At 45.6% G+C, this 22,234-nt stretch overlaps 1 protein-coding gene, 1 long non-coding RNA gene and 2 other non-coding genes across 4 annotated transcripts; all 4 read right to left on the bottom strand.

The window, feature by feature from the left end:
* Window positions 1-2,164: 2,164 nt before the first annotated feature.
* trnaw-cca (transfer RNA tryptophan (anticodon CCA)) lies at window positions 2,165-2,236 on the bottom strand. The gene has a single exon. It is a non-coding gene; the product is annotated as a tRNA-Trp (tRNA).
* A 411-nt stretch (window positions 2,237-2,647) lies between these two features.
* trnag-ucc (transfer RNA glycine (anticodon UCC)) lies at window positions 2,648-2,719 on the bottom strand. The gene has a single exon. It is a non-coding gene; the product is annotated as a tRNA-Gly (tRNA).
* Window positions 2,720-7,477: 4,758 nt separating this feature from the next.
* LOC140400069 (histone H2B-like) lies at window positions 7,478-12,257 on the bottom strand. The gene has a single exon (XM_072489551.1). The coding sequence runs from the start codon at window positions 12,114-12,116 to the stop codon at window positions 11,730-11,732; it is 387 nt and encodes a 128-aa protein (XP_072345652.1). The 5' UTR covers window positions 12,117-12,257; the 3' UTR covers window positions 7,478-11,729.
* LOC140400070 (uncharacterized) lies at window positions 7,478-20,366 on the bottom strand. Its single transcript, XR_011938031.1, has 2 exons — window positions 20,176-20,366; window positions 7,478-7,995 (listed from the first exon to the last, which is right to left on the bottom strand). It is a non-coding gene; the product is annotated as an uncharacterized lncRNA (long non-coding RNA).
* Between the last annotated feature and the right edge of the window lie 1,868 nt (window positions 20,367-22,234).

Below are 22,234 nucleotides of genomic sequence, written 5' to 3'. Positions count from 1 at the left end.
GTTTCGCCAATCGGACGGATGTGAACAATCCAACCAGACTATTTCGAACAAGCGGAGATTCCTGCCTCCAGCCACCTCACTTTCTCCAGCTCTCTTCCTCAGCTCGAAACACACGAAATCACGCAAACGCCTCCGACCAAATTATTATTGCGATGGTCGGGAATCGACCCTGGATCAACTGCTTGGAAGGCAGCGATGCTCCCAGTATCCCTCCATCACTTACTGCCGAATGTTGAGTCCTTTTGATGCTTTGCTTTGTTTCGTAAACAACGTCTTACTATGTTTCTGTTTTTTCACTCCAATTTAAAATGCTCCTGAATGAAAGTGTCCGTGTCGCACTGCTCCCGGTCAGCCAGGAGATGGCACCAGTCCACAATAAATGTTTTTACTTCTGATGTTCTGTGTGTCATTACATAGGACTCTTGCTCTGGCCTGAGACCTCACCTTGTCCTTGTGTCCTGATGCTGCCGTTTGCACCCTGGTTAAGTAATCATAGAATCCCTCCAGTGCAGAAGGAGACCATTCGGCCCATCCAGTCTGCACCGACCCTCGGAAAGAGCACCCCAACACGGCCCAATCCCCTAGAACCGTTTGGATACATCAGGTGTCAGTCTCCTCTGGAGACGAGGGTTCAATCCCACTCCTGACATTGACATTGATTCTCAGCTGCGATAAAATGCCAGAGGTCCCGGGTTCAAAAACCCGGACGAGCCCGGATGGTGTCACTGACTGAAATCGGGAGGAGGTTTGAGCTCCAGGGAAGTTATTGCAGCGAATATATCAGTGCAGAACACGTGAAGAAACGGACAGGGTATTTAAAGGTCGTTTGATCAAGGTGTGGGATTCTGAATTGATCCTCAAGTAAAAACAGCATCCACGCAGCTGGCTGAATACAATGGTTATTTGTACCTGATAAACCTTTGATTTGACAAACGCGCTTGCGGGATGAGGTGGCCGAGTAGTTAAGGGGCCGGATTGCTAATCTATTGGGCGGGTCAGACTGGACTGGAAACTGTAACTCTGTTTCTCTCTCCACAGATGCTGCCAGACCAGCCGAGTTATCCAACATTGTCTATTTCTGTCGCAGGATTTTATGAAGAATCCCCATAGCGGCCTTGCCTTTGTGCTCGGCGTTTCTATTTATTTATTTAGTTCTGTATTAGTTTAGAGTACCCAATTATTTTTATCACAATTAAGGGCCAATTTTGCGTGGCCAATCCACATACCTTGCACATCTTTGGGTTGTGGGGGTGAAACCCACGCACACATGGGAAGAATGAGCAAACTCCAGACGGGCAGTGACCCAGGGCCGGGATGACGCTTCTATTTATAAAGACTGGTCCCGTATGGGCACTAAGGGTAATTTGGCCAATCCACCTAATCCACGTCTTTGCACTGTGGGACCCACGCAGGCACGTGCAGAACGTTCAGACTCCGCAGAGAGAGTGAATCGAACATGGGAGCCTGGCGCTGTGAAGCCACCGTGCTAGCCACTTGTGCTACCGTGCTTTGTGCCCAGAGAAGTTATTGCAGCGAATATATCAGTGAAGAACACGTGAAGAAATGAAAACGACATTTTAACACCGTTTCACCATGGTGTGGAACTGATATATCAAATAAAAAACCGCACGCTCGTGCACCCAGGTAACTGGCTGAATGCAATGGTTGTATGCAACCCCAATAAACCTTTGATTTATTTGCTGAACAAGAATTTCCCCATCTCCGCCTTAAACATAATTAATGTCCCGCTTCCGCGGCCTTCTGAGGCAGAGTTCCAAAGTCGCACAACTCTCTGAGAGGGAGAAATCTCCTCATCTCCGTCCGAAAAAGAGCGACGTCCTTGTTTTTAACTGCCCAGTAGTTCTGGTCTCACCCACGAGCAGTGAGATTGAACCAACTGTTTGGGCAGCACGGTAGCACAGTTGGTTCAATATTCTCAGATAATAATATGGAAGCGGCCAACGTGCGGCTCGAACCGTCGATGCTGGGAGGTAGAGTCCCATGCTCTACCGACTGAGCTATCCGAATGATTGATGAAACTGCTCAAAAATATAAACTGAGCGGGTAAATCTGAAACATTCGGACAAATTGTGGTTTGAACGGAGTCATTTCGGGAACATTCCCACAGAGAGAAATTCCTGGAACCAGCGGCAGAAAAACTTCCTGAGCCTGACGTGATTTGAACACGCAACCTTCTGATCTGGAGTCAGACGCGCTACCGTTGCGCCACAAGCCCAAGCCCAAGAATTGAGCGTTTCTCCTCATAGATTTATGTTTTATTTACACCCAACCGTGCGAAAGAAACCCAAGGAAGTCAGATTGAAGGATACTAAAGGGCCCTGAAATAAAGCAGCTGTACCACGTGGTTAAGGTGATGCACAATAATCCATTGTGCTCTGTACACGTGGCTTCAAATCCCATCCTCGTCTGTAACGTGTCTGTTGTGTCTCTCTTTGGTCCACTTCATGAGGCTTGAGTGAAAACGCTGTGATTTTTAGCCTTTGTCGGAGGGCTTGGGCAGTGAATAGTCGAAAACTGTCCATATTATTTCACTCCTCGCTGTACTTGCCACTAAATTCCGAGTGAGAAACTTTCTCTTCCTCAGTTTGAAACTCACAAAGAGGTGCAAAAATTGCGAATTTATTATTGCGATGGCCGGGAATCGAACCCGGGTCAACTGCTTGGAAGGCAGCTATGCTCACCACTATACCACCACCGCTCACTTATTAGAACGTATCCTTTTGGTTCTTTCGATTAGTTTGATTTACTGTTTCGTAACAAATACTTACTTTGCGTAAGTTATTTCACTCCAATTTAAAATGCTCCTGAATGAAAGTGTCCGTGTCGCCCGGCTCCCGTTCAGCCAGGAGATGGCACCAGTCCACAATAAATGTACATTCTATGTGTCATTACACAGGACACTTACTCTGGCCTGAGACCTTAACTTGTCCTTGTGTCCTGGATGCTGCCATTTTCACCCTATTTCAGTAATCATAGAATACCTCCAGTGCAGAAGGAGGCCATTCGGCCCATCGAGTCGGCACCGACCCTCGGAAAGAGCACCCGATTTCGGCCCAAACGCACCTAACCTTTCGAATACGTCAGGATGACCGAGCGCAGGTCGCAGTCTCCTCTGGAGGTCAGGGCTCGAATCCCACTCCTGAAATTGACTTTTCCTCCGCGAGGCACCATCCAAACCTGGAACCCCTCCCTAACAGCACTGTGTGTGTACATACACCATATGGACTTGCAGCGGTTCCAGAATCCCCTCACCGCCCATTCTCGCGGTCAATTAATGATAGATTGTAAATGTTTGGCCGAATCAGCGACAATCACAGCCAGAGAGACCTGCAATAACCCTCAGGGCAGGAACAGTGACCACAATTCAGTAAGTTTTAAAGTACTGGTGGACAAGGATAAGAGTGGTCCGAGGATGAATGTGCTAAATTGGGGGAAGGCTAATTATAACAATATTAGGCGGGAACTGAAGAACATAGATTGGGGGCGGATGTTTGAGGGCAAATCAACATCTGACATGTGGGAGGCTTTCAAGTGTCAGTTGAAAGGAATACAGGACAGGCATGTTCCTGTGAGGAAGAAAGATAAATACGGCAATTTTCGGGAACCTTGGATGACGAGTGATATTGTAGGCCTCGTCAAAAAGAAAAAGGAGGCATTTGTCAGGGCTAAAAGGCTGGGAACAGACGAAGCCTGTGTGGCATATAAGGAAAGTAGGAAGGAACTTAAGCAAGGAGTCAGGAGGGCTAGAAGGGGTCATGAAAAGGCATTGGCAAATAGGGTTAAGGAAAATCCCAAGGCTTTTTACACTTACATAAAAAGTAAGAGGGTAGCCAGGGAAAGGGTTGGCCCACTGAAGGATAGGCAAGGGAATCTATGTGTGGAGCCAGAGGAAATGGGCGAGGTACTAAATGAATACTTTGCATCAGTATTCACCAAAGAGAAGGAATTGGTAGATGTTGAGTCTGGAGAAGGGGGTGTAGATAGCCTGGGTCACATTGTGATCCAAAAAGACGAGGTGTTGGGTGTCTTAAAAAATATTAAGGTAGATAAGTCCCCAGGGCCGGATGGGATCTACCCCAGAATACTGAAGGAGGCTGGAGAGGAAATTGCTGAGGCCTTGACAGAAATCTTTGGATCCTCGCTGTCTTCAGGGGATGTCCCGGAGGACTGGAGAATAGCCAATGTTGTTCCTCTGTTTAAGAAGGGTGGCAGGGATAATCCCGGGAACTACAGGCCGGTGAGCCTTACTTCAGTGGTAGGGAAATTACTGGAGAGAATTCTTCGAGACAGGATCTACTCCCATTTGGAAGCAAATGGACGTATTAGTGAGAGGCAGCACGGTTTTGTGAAGGGGAGGTCGTGTCTCACTAACTTGATAGAGTTTTTCGAGGAGGTCACTAAGATGATTGATGCAGGTAGGGCAGTAGATGTTGTCTATATGGACTTCAGTAAGGCCTTTGACAAGGTCCCTCATGGTAGACTAGTACAAAAGGTGAAGTCACACGGGATCAGGGGTGAACTGGCAAGGTGGATACAGAACTGGCTAGGCCATAGAAGGCAGAGGGTAGCAATGGAGGGATGCTTTTCTAATTGGAGGGCTGTGACCAGTGGTGTTCCACAGGGATCAGTGCTGGGACCTTTGCTCTTTGTAGTATATATAAATGATTTGGAGGAAAATGTAACTGGTCTGATTAGTAAGTTTGCAGACGACACAAAGGTTGGTGGAATTGCGGATAGCGATGAGGACTGTCTGAGGATACAGCAGGATTTAGATTGTCTGGAGACTTGGGCGGAGAGATGGCAGATGGAGTTTAACCTGGACAAATGTGAGGTAATGCATTTTGGAAGGGCTAATGCAGGTAGGGAATATACAGTGAATGGTAGAACCCTCAAGAGTATTGAAAGTCAAAGAGATCTAGGAGTACAGGTCCACAGATCACTGAAAGGGGCTACACAGGTGGAGAAGGTAGTCAAGAAGGCATACGGCATGCTTGCCTTCATTGGCCGGGGCATTGAGTATAAGAATTGGCAAGTCATGTTGCAGCTGTATAGAACCTTAGTTAGGCCACACTTGGAGTATAGTGTTCAATTCTGGTCGCCACACTACCAGAAGGATGTGGAGGCTCTAGAGAGGGTGCAGAAGAGATTTACCAGAATGTTGCCTGGTATGGAGGGCATAAGCTATGAGGAGCGATTGAATAAACTCGGTTTGTTCTCACTGGAACGAAGGAGGTTGAGGGGCGACCTGATAGAGGTATACAAAATTATGAGGGGCATAGACAGAGTGGATAGTCAGAGGCTTTTCCCCAGGGTAGAGGGGTCAATTACTAGGGGGCATAGGTTTAAGGTGAGAGGGGCAAAGTTTAGAGTAGATGTACGAGGCAAGTTTTTTACGCAGAGGGTAGTGGGTGCCTGGAACTCACTACCGGAGGAGGTAGTGGAGGCAGGGACGATAGGGACATTTAAGGGGCATCTTGACAAATATATGAATAGGATGGGAATAGAAGGATACGGACCCAGGAAGTGTAGAAGATTGTAGTTTAGTCGGGCAGTATGGTCGGCACGGGCTTGGAGGGCCGAAGGGCCTGTTCCTGTGCTGTACATTTCTTTGTTCTTTGTTCTTTGTTCTTTGAAAGGCAACTCATTGTCCTTTGGCCCAAAAGCAAAATACTGCGGATGCTGCAAATCTGAAACAAAGACAGAAAATGCTGGAAATATTCAGTTGATCCGGCAGCATCTGTGGAGAGAGAAACAGATCGTTCCATTGAAATGTCAGGATCTGAAATGGTAACTATTTCTCTTTTCACAGATCCGTACAGTATTTCCAGCATTCCCTTGTGATTAGCTGAACATCCTCACACTCTGCAGCTTCGTCCGGTAAAGTGTCTGTTCACAGAAGAAAAATCTGGACTCAAATCCCAGCCCAGCCTTATTCCGTTTGACCACCTGTGCGATTGAGAACTTCCTCCACAACAGGGGGAAATGTGTTGGATTTCTAGTCGGAAAATATGTCTTTTGCAGGTTTCAATTCAGTAGAATATCTACAGAGATTGTAACGCAAGGACTGATTTCAGCTGCCATCATCCAGTTGTTAAATCTTTCCACTAGAAATCCACTGGATTTTCCCCTTTGACTTGACTCCTACTCCCAGAGGATCAGTTCAGTATTTTCAGTAATATTATATTTTGAATGCTCTATTTCCACAGAATTGTGACGCTGAAATTGCTCACACTTCTCTCCATTGTTATCTACTCTGCAGGTGTCGACTGCACCATCTAATGGAGACATGCTCACAGGGCTGTGAGAGAGGCTTTCTTTCAGGCATGAGACCTCTTTTGGTCCATCAACAGCAACCGGATGTACGCAGAGGAACTCGGAATAGGGAGCCCCTCTTCCCAGGATGGACTTAATCAGGGACAAGGTGTTGTTTGAAGAGAGAATCAAAGGTCTGAAGAATTGGTCTGAGATTCCTGGCGTTTTGTGAAGAGAACAAGGTGGTGGAGCAATGTGACAATAGCAGGATACGAGTTTGGGATATTATCCAGTCTGTGCTGGGGGGCTGCGGGAAGGACGTTGTCTTGTCTGCCCACCCAAGCTGAATGTTGGGATTGAGGTGGTGATCAGATTCCGAGAGGAGGGTGAAATCCTTTCACTGAGTTTCAAGCTCAGAGTTCGGTTGAGTGTCTTGAGTTACAGGAAGATACAGACGGGATGGTCAAATGGGCAGAAAAATGGCTGATGGAATTTCACGCTGAAAAATTAGATGTGATCCATTTGGTAGGGGGGTTTTCACAGTAACTTCATTGTAGTGTTAATATAAGCCTATTTGTGACAATAAAGAATATTATATTATTATTATTGGATTAATGTGAATGGCCTGACACTGGGAAGTCCTGAGGAACAAACGGACCTTGGAGTGCTTGTCCAGAGATCTCTGAAGGCAGAAGGGCAGGTTAATAGGGTGGTGGAAAAGACATTTGAGATACATGTCTTTATCATTCGGGGCATGGATTACAAAAGCAGAGAGGTCATGGTGGAGTTGTATAGAATGTTGGGGAGGTCACAGCTGGAGTACCGTGTGCAATTCTGGTCACCACATTCTAGGAAATATGTGACTGCACTGGATGGGGTGCAGAGGTGATTCAGCAGGATGTTGCTTGGGATGGAGCATTTAGGATATGAAGAGAGGTGGATAGGCTTGTTTTCTCTCTCTCGCGGGAACAGAGATGATTGAGGGGTGATCTCATCGAGGTGTACAAGATTATGTTAGATATAGACAGGGCGGATAGGGAGCACCTGTTCCCCTCAGTCACAAGGGGACACTGTATTATTCTGTGATTCTGTTACAGATCAGATCTTGGAGGTATCGCTTCTGTATTCACAGGAGGCGGTGGTGTGATCCGGAGAGCAAAAGCTTCCATCGAGGACGGGGTTCTCAATAAGAACAAACTGGAGGTGTGGGATGTTAGAATCTGCTCAGCACTGATTCATTTTTATTCATTGTTGTGTCCTAGAATAAACACGTGGATTGTAGCGGTCCATTAAAAACAAAAATAGAATTCGGAAGTTTCTGGACAGTAACTTCACCATGTCCACGTTACATCACTCAGCATCCTCAGCTGCATCACATCTGGTCCACGTTTCCACAGCAGAGAGCACAGTTTCACAGCAGAGAGTACATTTCCACTGGAGAGATCGCAGTTTCTCAGCAGAGCGCACAGTTCACGGCAGAGAACACAGTCCCACAGCAGAGAACACAGTAACACAGCAGAGAGCACAGTAACACAGCAGAGAGCACATTTCCACAGGAGAGGTCGCCGTTCCCCAGCAGAGCACAGTTAACAGCATTGATCATATTCCACAGCAGAGAGCAGTTACACAGTAGAGATCTCGGTTCCACAGTAGAAATCACAGTTCAGCGGGAGAGAATATACTTAAATATCGGAAAGCAGTTTAATTAACATCAGGGAAGACCTTTCAATAACAGAGTGAAGATGCAGATAACACAGTTACACAAGAGGAAAGAGGGGAGATTTTACAACAAAGAACAAAGACAAAGAAAAGTACAGCAGAGGAACAGGCCCTTCGGCCCTCCAAGCCTGTGCCGACCATGCTGTCCATCTGAGCTAAAATCTTCTAGTCTTCCTGGGTCCGTATCCCTATTTTCCCATCCTATTCATGTATTTGTCAAGATGCCCTTAAATGTCAGTATCGCCCCTGCTTCCACCACCTCATCCGGCAGCGAGTTCCAGGCACCCACTACCCTCTGTGTAAAAAACCTGCCTCGTACATCTCCTGTAAACCTTGCCCCTCACACCTTAAACCTATGCCCCCCAGTAATTGACCCCTCTACCCTTGGAAAACGCCTCTGACTATCCACTCTGTCTATGCCACTCATAATTTTGTAGACCTCTTTCAGGTCACCCCTCAACCTCCTTCGTTCCAGTGAGAACAAACCGAGTTTATTAAACCGCTCCTCATAGCTAATGCCCTCCATACCAGGCAACATTCTGGCAAATTTCTTCTTCTGCACCCTCTCTAAAGCCTCCACATCCTTCTGGTAGTGTGGCGACCAGAATTGAACATTATACTCCAAGTGTGGCCTAACTAAGGTCCTATACAGCTGCAACATGACTTGCCAATTCTTATACTCAAAGCCCCGGCCAATGAAGGCAAACATGCCGTATGCCTTCTTGACTACCTTCTCCATCTGTGGTGCCCCTTTCAATGACCTGTGGACCTGTACTCCTAGATCTCTTTGACTTTCAATACACTTGAGTGTTCTACCATTCACTGTATATTCCCTACCTGCATTAGACCTTCCAAAATGCATTACCTCACATTTGTCCGGATTAAACTCCATCTGCCATCACTCCGCCCAAGTCTCCAAACAATCTAAATCCTGCTGTATCCTCTGACAGTCCTCATCACTATCCGCAATTCCACCAACCTTTGTGTCGTCTGCAAACTTACTAATCAGACCAGTTACATGTTCCTCCAAATCATTTATATATACTACAAGGGCGGCCAACACAAAGCGACACCGCGACCTGGAGGCTCTACTCCAGCCACTCACCATCCTGTATTAGAACTATATCTCTGTTACTTCACTGTAGCTGGATTAATTTTATTTCTCTGATGTAATGTATCTGTCTCTGTGTATATCTCTGTCTGTACATGCGTGTTTCTATATATGTGTGTGTATCTGAGAATATGTGTGAATGTTTATGTGCCTGTGTCTGTATACCTGTGTTTGCGGGTGTGTACAACTGTGTGTGTTTAATGCGTGTGACTCTGTGTACTGTGTGTGTACACGTGTATATACCTGTGTGTGTATGTTTGTGTATCTGTGTGTGTGCAACTCTGTGTATAATGTGTGTGGGCCTGTACACTGTGTGTATACGTGTGATTGTATGTCATTATTGTTTCCTCTCTGAGAGTCTTTTAACCATTTCTAAATCTCTCAGAGGTACAATTGTTGAGTCTGATTGCTTTTTGTGATTGCTATTTATGAGTGAGTACAGTGTCTTTCAGCATCTTACTCTGAACAACCGTTTGAGAATAATCCTGAATCTGTCATGCTCCAGGACTCAGTGTCATGATGGATCTTAGTCTGAACACGTGTTTGAGGATTATCCTGTACCTGTCAGGCTCTGTGACTCAGTGGGAGGATGCGGTTCAGGATGTGACCTTTCAATCTCTGGGACAGTTTATAAGTTTGCATTCATTCCACGTAAATTTCCAGCACAGAAAGAAACCATTGCTGTGGGAGGTTTGAAGCAAACAATGTGTGATAGTTTTGGACCAGCATTTAATATAAGAACACAATTGTGAAAAATAATGTAACCTTCAACCTGATACTGGATTGCTCTGGAAGTTTAACTCAGGCTGTACACATTGATTTGATCTGTGAGACTCAGTCTGATTCTGAGTCAGAATTTTGACATGAATGTAAAATGGACCACAGTCTGGAATTGCTGCAGTATCTTCCATCCGGAACAGAGTGAGTGAGGATTTTGCAATAGTTTGCAAGTTACAGCTCAGTTCATAGTCAGCGAAATTATATTGCATCTTTTATTTTCATAAATTAGGTGAGTTTTAAACGAGAATCAGAGTTTGTATCTTTGTCGCTTTCAGCATATCTCAATCTGAGAATGCACCTGATATTTGTGTTTGCAGCTAATGTATTTGTGAGGACACAGTCTGAGGATTAGTACAGCCACCCCTGATGTGAGTGGTGTGGCTGGTATTTCACTCGAATCTCAGAGTACATTATTACGGTTAATTGTGTAATTCTAAACCGGAATCCATGTGTCAGTTTTCTCTGATGTTGATTATTTCACTAAGCTGCTCCATTGATACAGTGATGATGAGAATGGGTGAGAATTTGCACTGGGATTTATGGGGCCTCCTGTCAGTGGAACTGAGTTAGGGTGACATGGACACAGCGTCTGTCTCTCCTGCTGTTTGATTGATGGGTTGAAAATGTGTCTCTGGAACTGTTTCTGCTGCCTGAGACTGTGGAACTGATGACCTGTCTGCGTCTCTTTGCTCTGTCAGTGACAATGTACGGATTGTGTGTGGGAAGGAGCTGGCGACACTCTTCCCTGTAACTTGTGTGGAGGAAACATCACATTTATTCATCTTCAGAATATTCTGGTTTTTGTCTGTGGAAACAAATTATATTTTAAAACTCAAGTACAGTCAACAATTAACCAATCACAGGCCAGGGAGAAGAATATGGAGGTTTTGATTGGCTGACATTTTCAAATTCGAAACTCCCGCCAATTTCAGTGCAGGAAAATCCCGAATAACGGAACGGCTCCATGTTCAGGAAACTATTTGAATCTCACACTTGGTGATCTGTTTATTGATTTTTCCATCCCAGAATCCGGGCGCTATTTTCGGAACAGTTTTAATTTGTCAATCTCTTATCTGTAACCGGCGGTAATAAGACCCCGTTCAGCAATTTAAAACGGAGCAAATCTCAGCTCACTGCAAAAGCAGAAACAGAGATTACCAACCAACTCCTTCACACAGGCTTCACAGGGACAGAGGGAAAGGGCTGATTTCTGAGCCTCTCCTGAAAGCGGCCGGGAATGTTACACTGGGAAGTGTGGAGAGAATCCCCGACTCTATCCAGCCGGTGGAACAGGCAGCTTTGTGTCCGGAGAATAGGGAGGGCCGGGGAGAGGCAGATCTTAAAGCGCTGCAATGGACTCAGGTCCTGTGTGTGCTCAAATCTCGCTGATTCCGTCCCTGGGAAAACTGCGGAATAAACAGATCAGCGCGAAAATAACCTCTTCATTCCCGCCTTACTGTGTCCCGAGAGCGGGAAACACATCACCCGAGAGAAAAAATAGTAATTTCCTTATGAGTTTAACTCACCAGTTGTTAAACTCTGAATATAGTTATCATTAAATTGAAATAATTCCCTCCTGAAATTGTGTTTCTCCTCATTGTCCGTCACAAATGCCAGACTGCGTTTAAAATCGGCTCTCAATTCAGTTTGATTCTCTTCTGTGTGAAACTGTCTGTGACGGGCGGGTATGAAGCCACATTCACAACATTCTGGAACGGGACAAATCTCTATCCTCCACAAAGAGATTTCTCATCAAGTCAATGCGGTGCAGCTTTTTCACAGAGATTGTGGGTGGCTCTTAAAAGAGCCGTTGTGTTTGGGGTGGTTTTCAGTCCATTGTGGAGTTTTACTTGGAGCTGGTGTACTTGGTCACCGCCTTTGTCCCTTCCGACACGGCGTGCTTGGCCAGTTCCCCGGGCAGCAGCAGGCGCACGGCGGTCTGGACCTCCCGGGAGCTGATGGTGTGGCGCTTGTTGTAATGGGCCAGGCGGGAAGCCTCACCCGCGATGCGCTCGAAAATATCGCTGACGAACGAATTCATGATGCTCATGGCCTTGGAGGAGATGCCGGTGTCGGGGTGAACCTGCTTCATCACTTTGTAGATGTAGATGGAGTAACTCTCCTTCCTCGACCTTCGCCGCTTCTTGCCGCCCTTTACTGCAGGTTTCTTAATGACTTTCTTGGCTCCCTTCTTGGAAGCTGGTTTCGATGTTGGTTTCTTCTCGTCAGCCATCTTCAATTTCACCCAGAAATAAAGCAAACCCCTTCCGAGCGCTGATTAAATAGACAGAGCCTCACATCTATGCTAATGAGGAATGGGGAAAGGAATGATTGTGATTGGACATTGTGAGAATGAGGACAGCCAGTTATGTTCTGTTCATTTGATTGGATATAACAACAGTCCAATCGGATTTAGGATTTTCCACCAATCAGAAACCAGCTTACTACAAACAGGAAATCCATTTCCGAAAGAATGTCTCCAGTCCCAGTTTGTCAGTGTGTAAAGATCCACCGGGAAAAGTGACCTGGCTGATGGTAAGAGGGACCCTTCACCACAGAGGGATTTACAACACCAGGTTAAAGTCCAACAGGTTTGTTTCGATGTCACTAGCTTTCGGAGCGCTGCACCTTCCTCAGGTGAATGTAGAGGTATGTTCCAGAAACATATATATAGACAAATTCAAAGATGCCAGACAATGCTTGGAATGTGAGCATTAGCAGATGATCCCGTACCAGCCTCCCCGAACAGGCGCCGGAATGTGGCGACTAGGGGTTTTTCACAATAACTTCATTGAAGCCTACTTGCGACAATAAGCGATTTTCATTTCATTTTTTTTCATTTCATTAAATCTTTACAGATCGAGAGATGGGGTAACCCCAGGTTAAAGAGGTGTGAATTGTGTCAAGTGAATTGTGACACAATTCAAACCCCTTTAACCTGGGCTTACCCCATCTCTGGATCTGTAAAGATTGTCTGGCATCTTTGAATCTGTCTGTATATATGTTTCTGGAACATACCTGATTATGTATGTAATATTATTCATGTACAGGGGGGGGGGGGGAGGGGGATATGGAGGGTTGTTTTTCTGGACTGTGTTTTGTACTTAACCCTGGTGGGTTTCTTTTTCATTTTGTGATTGATATTTTATGAAAACCTTCAATAAAAATGTTTTAAAATAAAATAAAATAATTGTGGGAGGGTTCATGATGATGTGATTAGGCAAGAATTAGGAAGCATAAGATGGGAACAGAAACTGTCAGGGAAAAGCACAAATGAAAAGTGGAGCTTGGTCAAGGAACAAATACTGCGTGTCCTTGATAGGTTTGTCCCTGTCTGGCAGGGAGCAAATGGCCGTGAGAGGGGACCATGGTTCACAAAAGAGGTTGAATGTCTTGTCAAGAGGAAAAAGGAAGCGTATGTAAGGATGAGAAAACAAGGTTCAATAGGGTTGCTTGAGGGTTAGAAGGTAGCAAGGAACTAGCTTAAAAAAGAGCTTAGGAGAGCTAGGAGGGGGCATGAGAAGTCCTTGGTGGGTCGGATCAAGGAAAACCCCAAGGCTTTTTACTCTTATGTGAGAAATAAAAGAATGACCAGGGTGAGGTTAGGGCCGGTCAAGGACAGTAGTGGAAATTTATGTGTGGCATCGGGATAGGAGAGGCGTTGAATGAATACTTTTCTTCAGTATTCACCGAAGAGAGGGGCTATGCTATTTGTGATTTTAATAAATGACTTGGAGGAGGGGGCTGAAGGGTGGGTCAGTAAATTTGCTTATGACACCAAGATTGGTGGAGTAGTGGATGAGGTGGAGGGCTGTTGTAGGCTGCAAAGAGACATTGATATGATGCAGAGCTCGGCCGAAAAATGGCAGATGGAGTTTAACCCCTGCTAAGTGCGAGGTGATTCATTTTGGTCGGACAAATTTGAATGCGGATTACAGGGTCAACGGCAGGGTTCTGAGGAATGTGAAGGAACAGAGAGGTCTTGGGGTTCATGTCCACAGATCTCTGAAGGTTGCCACTCAAGTGGACAGAGCCGTGAAAAAGACCTATAGTGTATTAGTTTTTATTAACAGGGGGCTTGAGTTTAAGAGCCGTTGGGTTATGCTGCAACTGTACAGGACCCTGATGAGACCACATTTAGAGTATTGTGTGCAGTTCTGGTCACCTCATTATAGGAAGGATGTGGAAGCATTGGAAAGGGTGCAGAGGAGGTTTACCAGGATACTGCCTGGATTGGAGGGTAGGTTTATGAGGAAAGGTTGATGGATCTAGAGCTTTTCTCATCGGAGCGAAGGAGGATGAGAGGCGACTTAATAGAGGTTTATAAGATGATGAGGGGGATAGATAGAGTGGACGTTCAGAGACTATTTCCTCGGGTGGATGTAGCTGTTACAAGGGGGCATAACTATAAGGTTTGGGGTGGGAGATATAGGAGGGATATCCGAGGTAGGTTCTTTACTCAGAGAGTGGTTAGAGTGTGGAATGGACTGCGTGCTGTGATAGTGGAGTCGGACATTTAGGAACTTTCAAGCGGTTATTGGATAGGCACATGGAGCACACCAGAATGACAGGCAGTGGGATAGCTTGATCTTGGTTTCGGACAAAGCCCGGCACAACATCGAGGGCCGAAGGGCCTGTTCTGTGCTGTACTGTTCTATGTTCTAACAACACCAGGTTCAAGTCCCACAGGTGGTGCTTCGAAACAAACCTTTTGGACTTTAACCTGGTGTTGTAAGACTTCTTACTGTGCTCACCCTAGTCCAACGGTGGCATCTCCACATCATCTCTGTGATATATAACATATTTTACTGCTCAGTAACAGGTGTTGGAGAGTGTGCGAGTGTGTGTTTTATCCTCACTGTCTGTCTATCATATACAACATACTTTGCTGCTCACTGATCAGTTGCTGGAGTGTGTGAGTATGTGAGAGTGGCGAGAGTGTGTTTTACCCTCACTGTCCCCCTGAGACATACAATGCATATTTAACTGCTTACTGCTCAGTGACTGGTGTGTGTGAGAGATAGTGTCTGTATGAGAGTGTGAAGTTGTGATTTGCCCTCATTGTTTCTCGGTGATATATGATACTTACTGGTGTGTGTGAGAGTGTGTGTGAGTGAGAGAGTGTGTGAGATCTCTCAGTCATGTCTAACACATTGTAATATTCTGTTACCGGTGTGTGTGTGAGCGAGAGAGTGTGAGCAGAAGTGTGTGTGTGGGTATCAGTTTTCTCCTCACTGTCTCTGTGGTATATAATGCATATATTAGTGTCTGCTGCTCAGTCATTGATATGTTTCAGACTGGGTGTGCATGAGAGAGAGTGGGTGTGCATGAGAGAGAGAGCGGGTGTGCATGAGAGAGAGAGCGGGTGTGCATGAGAGAGAGAGCGGGTGTGCATGAGGAGAGCGGGTGTGCATGAGGAGAGAGCGGGTGTGTGAGAGAGAGAGCGGGTGTGTGAGAGAGAGAGCGGGTGTGTGAGAGAGAGAGCGGGTGTGTGAGAGAGAGAGCGGGTGTGCGTGAGAGAGAGAGCGGGTGTGCGTGAGAGAGAGCGGGTGTGCGTGAGAGAGAGCGGGTGTGTGTGAGAGAGAGCGGGTGTGTGAGAGAGAGAGTGGTTGTGCGTGAGAGAGAGTGGGTGTGCGTGAGAGAGAGTGGGTGTGCGTGAGAGAGAGTGGGTGTGCGAGAGAGAGTGGTTGTGCGAGAGAGAGCGGGTGTGCGAGAGAGAGCGGGTGTGCGTGAGAGAGAGCGGGTGTGCGTGAGAGAGAGCGGGTGTGCGTGAGAGAGAGCGGGTGTGCGTGAGAGAGAGCGGGTGTGCGTGAGAGAGAGCGGGTGTGCGTGAGAGAGAGCGGGTGTGCGTGAGAGAGAGCGGGTGGGCGAGCGAGTGAGCCTATGTGTATTTAACCCTCATTGTCTCTCTTTGATATATAACACATATTTTGCTGTTGCTGCTCAGTTACTGGGGTGTGTGGTGAGAATGTGTTTGACCATCATTGTCTCTGTGATATATGATGCATATTTTACTGCTCCCTGCTCAGTTACTGTTGTGAGAGTGTGTGAATATGAGAGTGTGTGAGTATGAGAGTATGTGAATATGAGAGTGTGTGTGAGAGAATGTGTCACTGTATGTTTGGGAGTGTCTGAGTGGGAGAAATAGTCTGTGTGAGTGTGTGTGTGTTTTACCTTCATTGTCTCGGTGATAAAAACACATATTTTACTGCTCAGTTACTGATGTGCGAATGTGTGTTTTACCCCCACTGACCCTCTGCGATATAAAACGCATATTTAACTGCTTACTGCTCAGTGACTGGTGTGTATGTGTGTGTGTGAGAGAGAGTCTGCGAAAGAAGCAGCAAGAGTGAGAGAGAGAGCGTGAGTGTGTGGGAGAGTTAGTGTTTGTAAGAGAAATAGAGTGAGAGTGTGTTTTACCGGCACTGTCTCTCCGCGATAGATAATGCATATTTTTCCGCTCAGTTACTGGTGTGAGTGTGTGAATGAGATAGCGTATGAGTGTGTGAGAGACAGAATGTGTGTGAGAGAAGTAAATATGAGTTATATAGCATAAAGAGTCAGTGAGGGTAAAGACACACTCTCACTCTCAACACTCACTATCTCTCACACACACAGACCTGTAACTGAGCAGGAAGCACAAGACTATTCATTATATATCACAGAGAGACAGTGAGGTAACTACACACACTCATGGATAGATAGTCCCAAAAGATGTGCTGTTAGGTAATTTGGACATTCTGAATTCTCCCTCCGTGTACCCAAACAGGTGCCAGAATGTGGCGACTAGGGGATTTTCATAGGAACTTCATTGCCGTGTTAATGGAAGCCTACTTGTGACAATAAAGATTATTAGACGATAGAGTCATATTAACCTCAATGTCTCTCTGCAATATATAATGAATATTTTACTGCTTACTGTTCAGTTACTGGTGTGTGGGTGTGTGAGCGAGAGTGTGTGAGTATATTAGTGACTGTGTGTGTGTTTATTCTTACTGTTCAGTTACCGGCGTGTGAGAGAGAGTGTGTGCGAGTTTTATCCTTAATGTCTCTCGATGATATATATATCACATATTTTAATACTTACTGCTCAGTTACTGGTGTGTGAGAGTGAATGGGTGTGTGTGAGAGAGAGTGAGAGAGAGGAGAGAGAGACAGAGTTGATATTTAATGATTATTGTGCCACTGTTGCTGGTGAGTGAGAGTGTGTGAGTGAAAGTGACTGAGTGTGTGTGAAAGAGAGTCTGTGCGTGTGTATGAGAGAGGGAGCATCTGTGTGTGAGAGATAGCGTGTGTGTGACAGTGTGCGAGTGTGTGTTTTTCTGTGATTATATAACAAATATTTTACAGCTTACTGCTCAATAAATGTGTGTGTGTGTGGGAGAGCATGAGTGAGATAGTGTGTGTGAGATGGAGGGAGTGTGGGTGAGATTTTTATCCTCACTCTCTCTCTATGATATAGACACATATTTTACAGCGTACTGCTCAGTTAATGGTGTGTGTGAGTGCCAGTGTGTGTGTGAGAGAGATTGAGTGTAAGTTTTATCCTCACCGTCTCTGTGATGTATTACACATATTTTACTGCTTATGGCTCAATTCCTGGTGTGTGAGAGTGTGTGTGAGAGGGTGAGTCTGTGAGTGTGTGAGGGATGGTGAATGTGTGTGAGAGGAACAGGGTGAAAAGTGGATGTGCTGCTGATGGGCAGCAGGGTGGCACAGTGGTTAGCACTGCTGCCTCACAGCACCAGAGGCTGGGTTTGATTCTGACCTCAGGCGCCTGTCTGTGCGGAGTTTGGGTTTCCTCCGGGTGCTCCAGTTTCCTCCCACAGTCCAAAGATGTGCAGGTTAGGTTGGTTCAATAGGCTAAACTGTCCCTCGGTAGGATTACAACGAGATCGTGGGAGATTGGTCTTCGGGTAGCCTGCTCATTCAAAAGGTCAATGCAGACTCGATGGGTTGAATGGCCTCCTTCTGCACCGTAGGGTTTCTATGAGAGAGAGTGTTTTACCCCCTCCCCCCCCGCCCCCCCATCTCCTTTGATACACTTCGTCCTGAGTGCTAAATCTATCTGTTTCTTAAAAAGGGCAGCACGGTAGCATTGTGGATAGCACAATTGCTTCACAGCTCCAGGGTCCCAGGTTCGATTCCGGCTTGGGTCACTGTCTGTGCGGAGTCTGCACATCCTCCCCGTATGTGCGTGGGTTTTCTCCGGGTGCTCCGGTTTCCTCCCAAAATCCAAAAATGTGCAGGTTAGGTGGATTGGCCATGATAAATTGCCCTTAGTGTCCAAAATTTCCCTTAGTGTTGGGTGGGGTTACTGGGTTATGGGGATAGGGTGGAGGTGTGGGATTAAGTAGGATGCTCTTTCCAAGAGCCGGTACAGACTCGATGGGCTGAATGGCCTCCTTCTGCACTGTAAATTCAATGATTAAAAAAAAAAGACCCTCACTGATTCTCTCTGATTTATAACAAATATTTTACTGCTTACAGCACACACACACACTCTCTCCCTCTCACACACACACTCCAGTCACTGAGCAGTAATCAATTAAATATGCAATATATACCACAGAGATACAGCGAGGGTAAAACATGCACTCACTCTCTCACTCACACTCACTCAGTCACACAGCAGTAACTGAGCAGTAAGCTGTAAAATGTGTTATACATCATAGAGAGACAGTGAGGGTAAAGCACACACACTCACATATTTTACAGCTTACTGCAAAGTTACTGCTGTGTGACTGAGTGAGAGTGTGAGTGAGCGAGTGAGTGCATGTTTTACCCTCACTGTATCTCTGTGGTATATATTGCATATTTAATTGATTACTGCTCAGTGACTGGTGTGTGTGTGTGTGAGAGAGGGAGAATGTGTGTGTGAGAGAGAGAGTGTGAGTGAGTGTGTATTAACCTCACAGTCTCTGTGATATACAATTAATATATTCTTGATTACTGCTCAGTTATTGATTTGTGAGTGTGTGGGAGAGACAGTGCATGGATGTGTGTGAGTGTATGAGAGACAGAATGTGAGTGAGTGTGTATAAACCTCTCTGTTTCTGTGTGCGATATATGACATATTTTACTGCTTAATGCTCAGTTATTGGTGTGTGTGTGTTTCACCCTCCGACTCCCTGTGATATTCACTGCATATATAGTGCGTCCTGCTGAGTTACTTGTGAGTGAGCATGTGCATGAGAAAACGCGAGTGTGTGTTTTACCCTCACTGTCTATTTATGATATATGGCATATTTTACTGCTTCTTGCTCAGTTGTTGGTGTCTGAATGTGTGAGTGTGTATTCCACGGTAGCTGTCTGTCTTTGTTATAGGTCAAGTGTTAGGGGGAAACTTAATTTGACTCACTAACACTCTGTCTCTGTGCTTGCATTTGTAGCTGTCTGTCTCTGTTATGGGATTCTGGGTTTAATCTCTATCTGTAATATTATTTACATATACACGAGAGGACAGGTAATCTCAGTCTGTCCACCTCTCTGATGTGCAAGATTTTACTGTGTTTTCTGTACTTGTCAATATCTGTTTTGTGAGTTAAGGGTGAACATTCTGTTCAGTATTCATCCTCCATTATTACTTTTAGTGCTAACATTGATATGTTAAATGATCTATTTTCATGTCTGTTTCATGAGAATGACACTGTACCATTATATCTGAGATTGTGTGAGATATTTGGATGGGAATTTTATATTTTGTTTTGGGAGGTATCTCGGTAGAAGTTTATGATTATTTCTGCACTTTTCAATAAGCTGTACTATCCGACCTTTTACTTGTACCAAAGGTTCACAACTTGTGAGATGAAAGGATGGCCTGACAATTTGATAAGTGTCCCTTTGGAGAACAATGTAAATGCATCATTTTTCTGTTTAATGCCTTATTCAAGTGCTTTGCTTCTGATATATTTTAAACTAAGAAAGTTAAAAAAAAGTGCCAATGGATACTTGCACATTGATTGCTGAATCTATAGCCTAATTAATACTATACTGATTACTTTACAGATGAAACGCTGTTGTCAAAAGTTGATCCAACATTCCATGAGAGAGTAGGGGTGAATTGTGGAAAATTATCCCACCTGCCCTCTCGTGTATCTGTAAATAGCATTTACATTTTCTCCAGAAGTCCAGATTTACTTGAATTTCTTCAATTGGATAATGAGGACTGTTGGATTGGACATGTTTATCTGGGACTTGAGGTCTCTGCGAATCTGACTGCTTCTGCTCTGTGACGGTGGAGCTGATGTTGTGTCTGTGTCTCTGCAATGTTGCATTAATATTGTACTTACAGTCAGTTAGAAGGAGACGGCTGCACATTCATGTTGCTGAGGAATCATCATCATCATCTTGGAACTCATCTTTTCATCTGTTGAACGAGGAAGAAGAAAAAAAATTCTTGTAAGTTAGGGTCAGATGAGGCCAATGATAGATCAATCTATTCTTTCAACTGATAATCAGTAAAATAAAGAAAATACTCTCCAAATCCTAACCCAGAATCAGACAAATAAGCCAGGCCCAGAAAAAGCTCTCCCTGCCCCCCCCCCCCCCCGTTCACTCCAAGTCCCGGAACAAGATCGTGCTCCGCTGCGCCTCTTGCAAAACAGCGCCCGATTTTCCCTGAACACCCCCCGAGTCAGTAATGATCTCTGAGCCGCTTTGCTCACACTCCCAGATGGAGGTGCTGCTGCAATGAGAACGCTGTTTCCTCGCTGTCCTGGGCCCTGACATTGACATTTCCCTCAGCTTCAACAAAGCGATTCCACTCACTGACCAAATGGAGAGTGTGCGGGAGAGGGGCTGCGCATGCGCTCTAAATATCTGAATGACGACAGGCAAGCGGTTACGCCGGGCATGCGCAGATCCCCCAGCAATTCCGCGTTGAGAATCAATTCCCCATTTCACTGTGATCGCAGAGAGAGCAAAACATCCTAGAGAGCCCGAGTTGGGGGGACTGTGTGTGTGGCTGCAAATGGCCCTGCGCCCTCGGGCTTAACCAATCACCTTTGTAGCTGTCTGTTTGTCCCAATGAGAGGTTCAATTTGCAGTCATTGCCTGCAGCTTGTTTGTTATTACACTGTCACTCAGACCCTCAAACTCACACTTTCTGCAAACTACCATTTCACTGACTGACTTCATTTTTCATAGAAGTACACAATTTATTTTCAAAAATATACTTCATTTATAAAATCCCTTGAAATAAACATGGTCAAACATTTCAAATTGTCATCACAATAACATCGTTTCGTACAATAATATTTACATTTTCTCCAGAGCTCCAGATTTACTTGAATTTCTTCAGTTGGATAATGAGGACATTACACACATTTCAATATTTACATTACAATTCTTCTCAAAATATTTACATCAGTCATGTTCCACCCTGTAAAGCTTCAATAATTTTAAACATTTAGTGTTAATCACACATACGAGGTGGATTTTACACAGTTACCAGCCCCTCTTTAGTGTTACTCACACAGACCCGGGTTTTACCCGGTTACCAGCCTCTCGGTGTACATTTGCTGCAAGAACTTACACAGTGGCCTTTCCACATCACAGTGGCCTTTCTCCATTGAGCCTTGGTGCCGGGTACCCCAAGCTTGAGTGCGTCCCTCAGCACGTAGTCCTGGACTTTGGAATGTGCCAGACTGCAACACTCAGTCGAGGCCAATTCTTTACCCTGGAAGATCAACATGTTACGGGCAGACCAAAGAGAGTCTTTCACCGAGTTTATGATCCTCCAGCAGCAGTTGATGTTTGTCTCAGTGTGTCCCCCTGGGAATAGCCCGTAGAGCACAGAATCCTGTGTCACAGAGCTGCTCGGGCTGAACCTGGACAAATCCCACTGCATCTCTTAAACAAAGAACAATACAGCACAGGAGCAGGACCTTCGGCCGTCCAAACCTCTACCGGTCATGATACCAAACTTTGCCAAAACCCTCAGCACTTCCTTGTGCCGTATCCCTCTCTACCCATCCGATCCATGTGTTTGTCAAGATGATTTTTGACCGCCATAATGTAGCTGCTTCTACAACCTCCCCTGGCAACGCGGTCCATGCTCTCCCCACTGTCTGCGTAAAAAAACCTGCCTCGCACATCCTCTGTAAACTTTACCCTGTGCACCTTAAATCTATGCCCCCTGGTGACTGGCCCCTCCACCCTGGGAAAGATTGCCTGCCCATTCACTCTGTCCATGCCGCTCATAATTCTGTCGGCCTTTATCAGATCACACCTCCGTCTTTCTAATGAAAACAGTCCGAGTCTATTCAGCCTCTCCATAAAGCTCACTTTCCAGACCAGGCAACAGCCTGATAAACCTCCTCTGCATCCTCTCCAAAGCCTGCACAGCCT

Source organism: Scyliorhinus torazame, chromosome 24, assembly GCF_047496885.1.
Source record: "Scyliorhinus torazame isolate Kashiwa2021f chromosome 24, sScyTor2.1, whole genome shotgun sequence".
Lineage (NCBI taxonomy): Eukaryota > Metazoa > Chordata > Chondrichthyes > Carcharhiniformes > Scyliorhinidae > Scyliorhinus > Scyliorhinus torazame.
The sequence above is the reverse complement of the archived record's forward strand: the minus strand, read 5'-3'. Positions and strand labels throughout refer to the sequence as shown.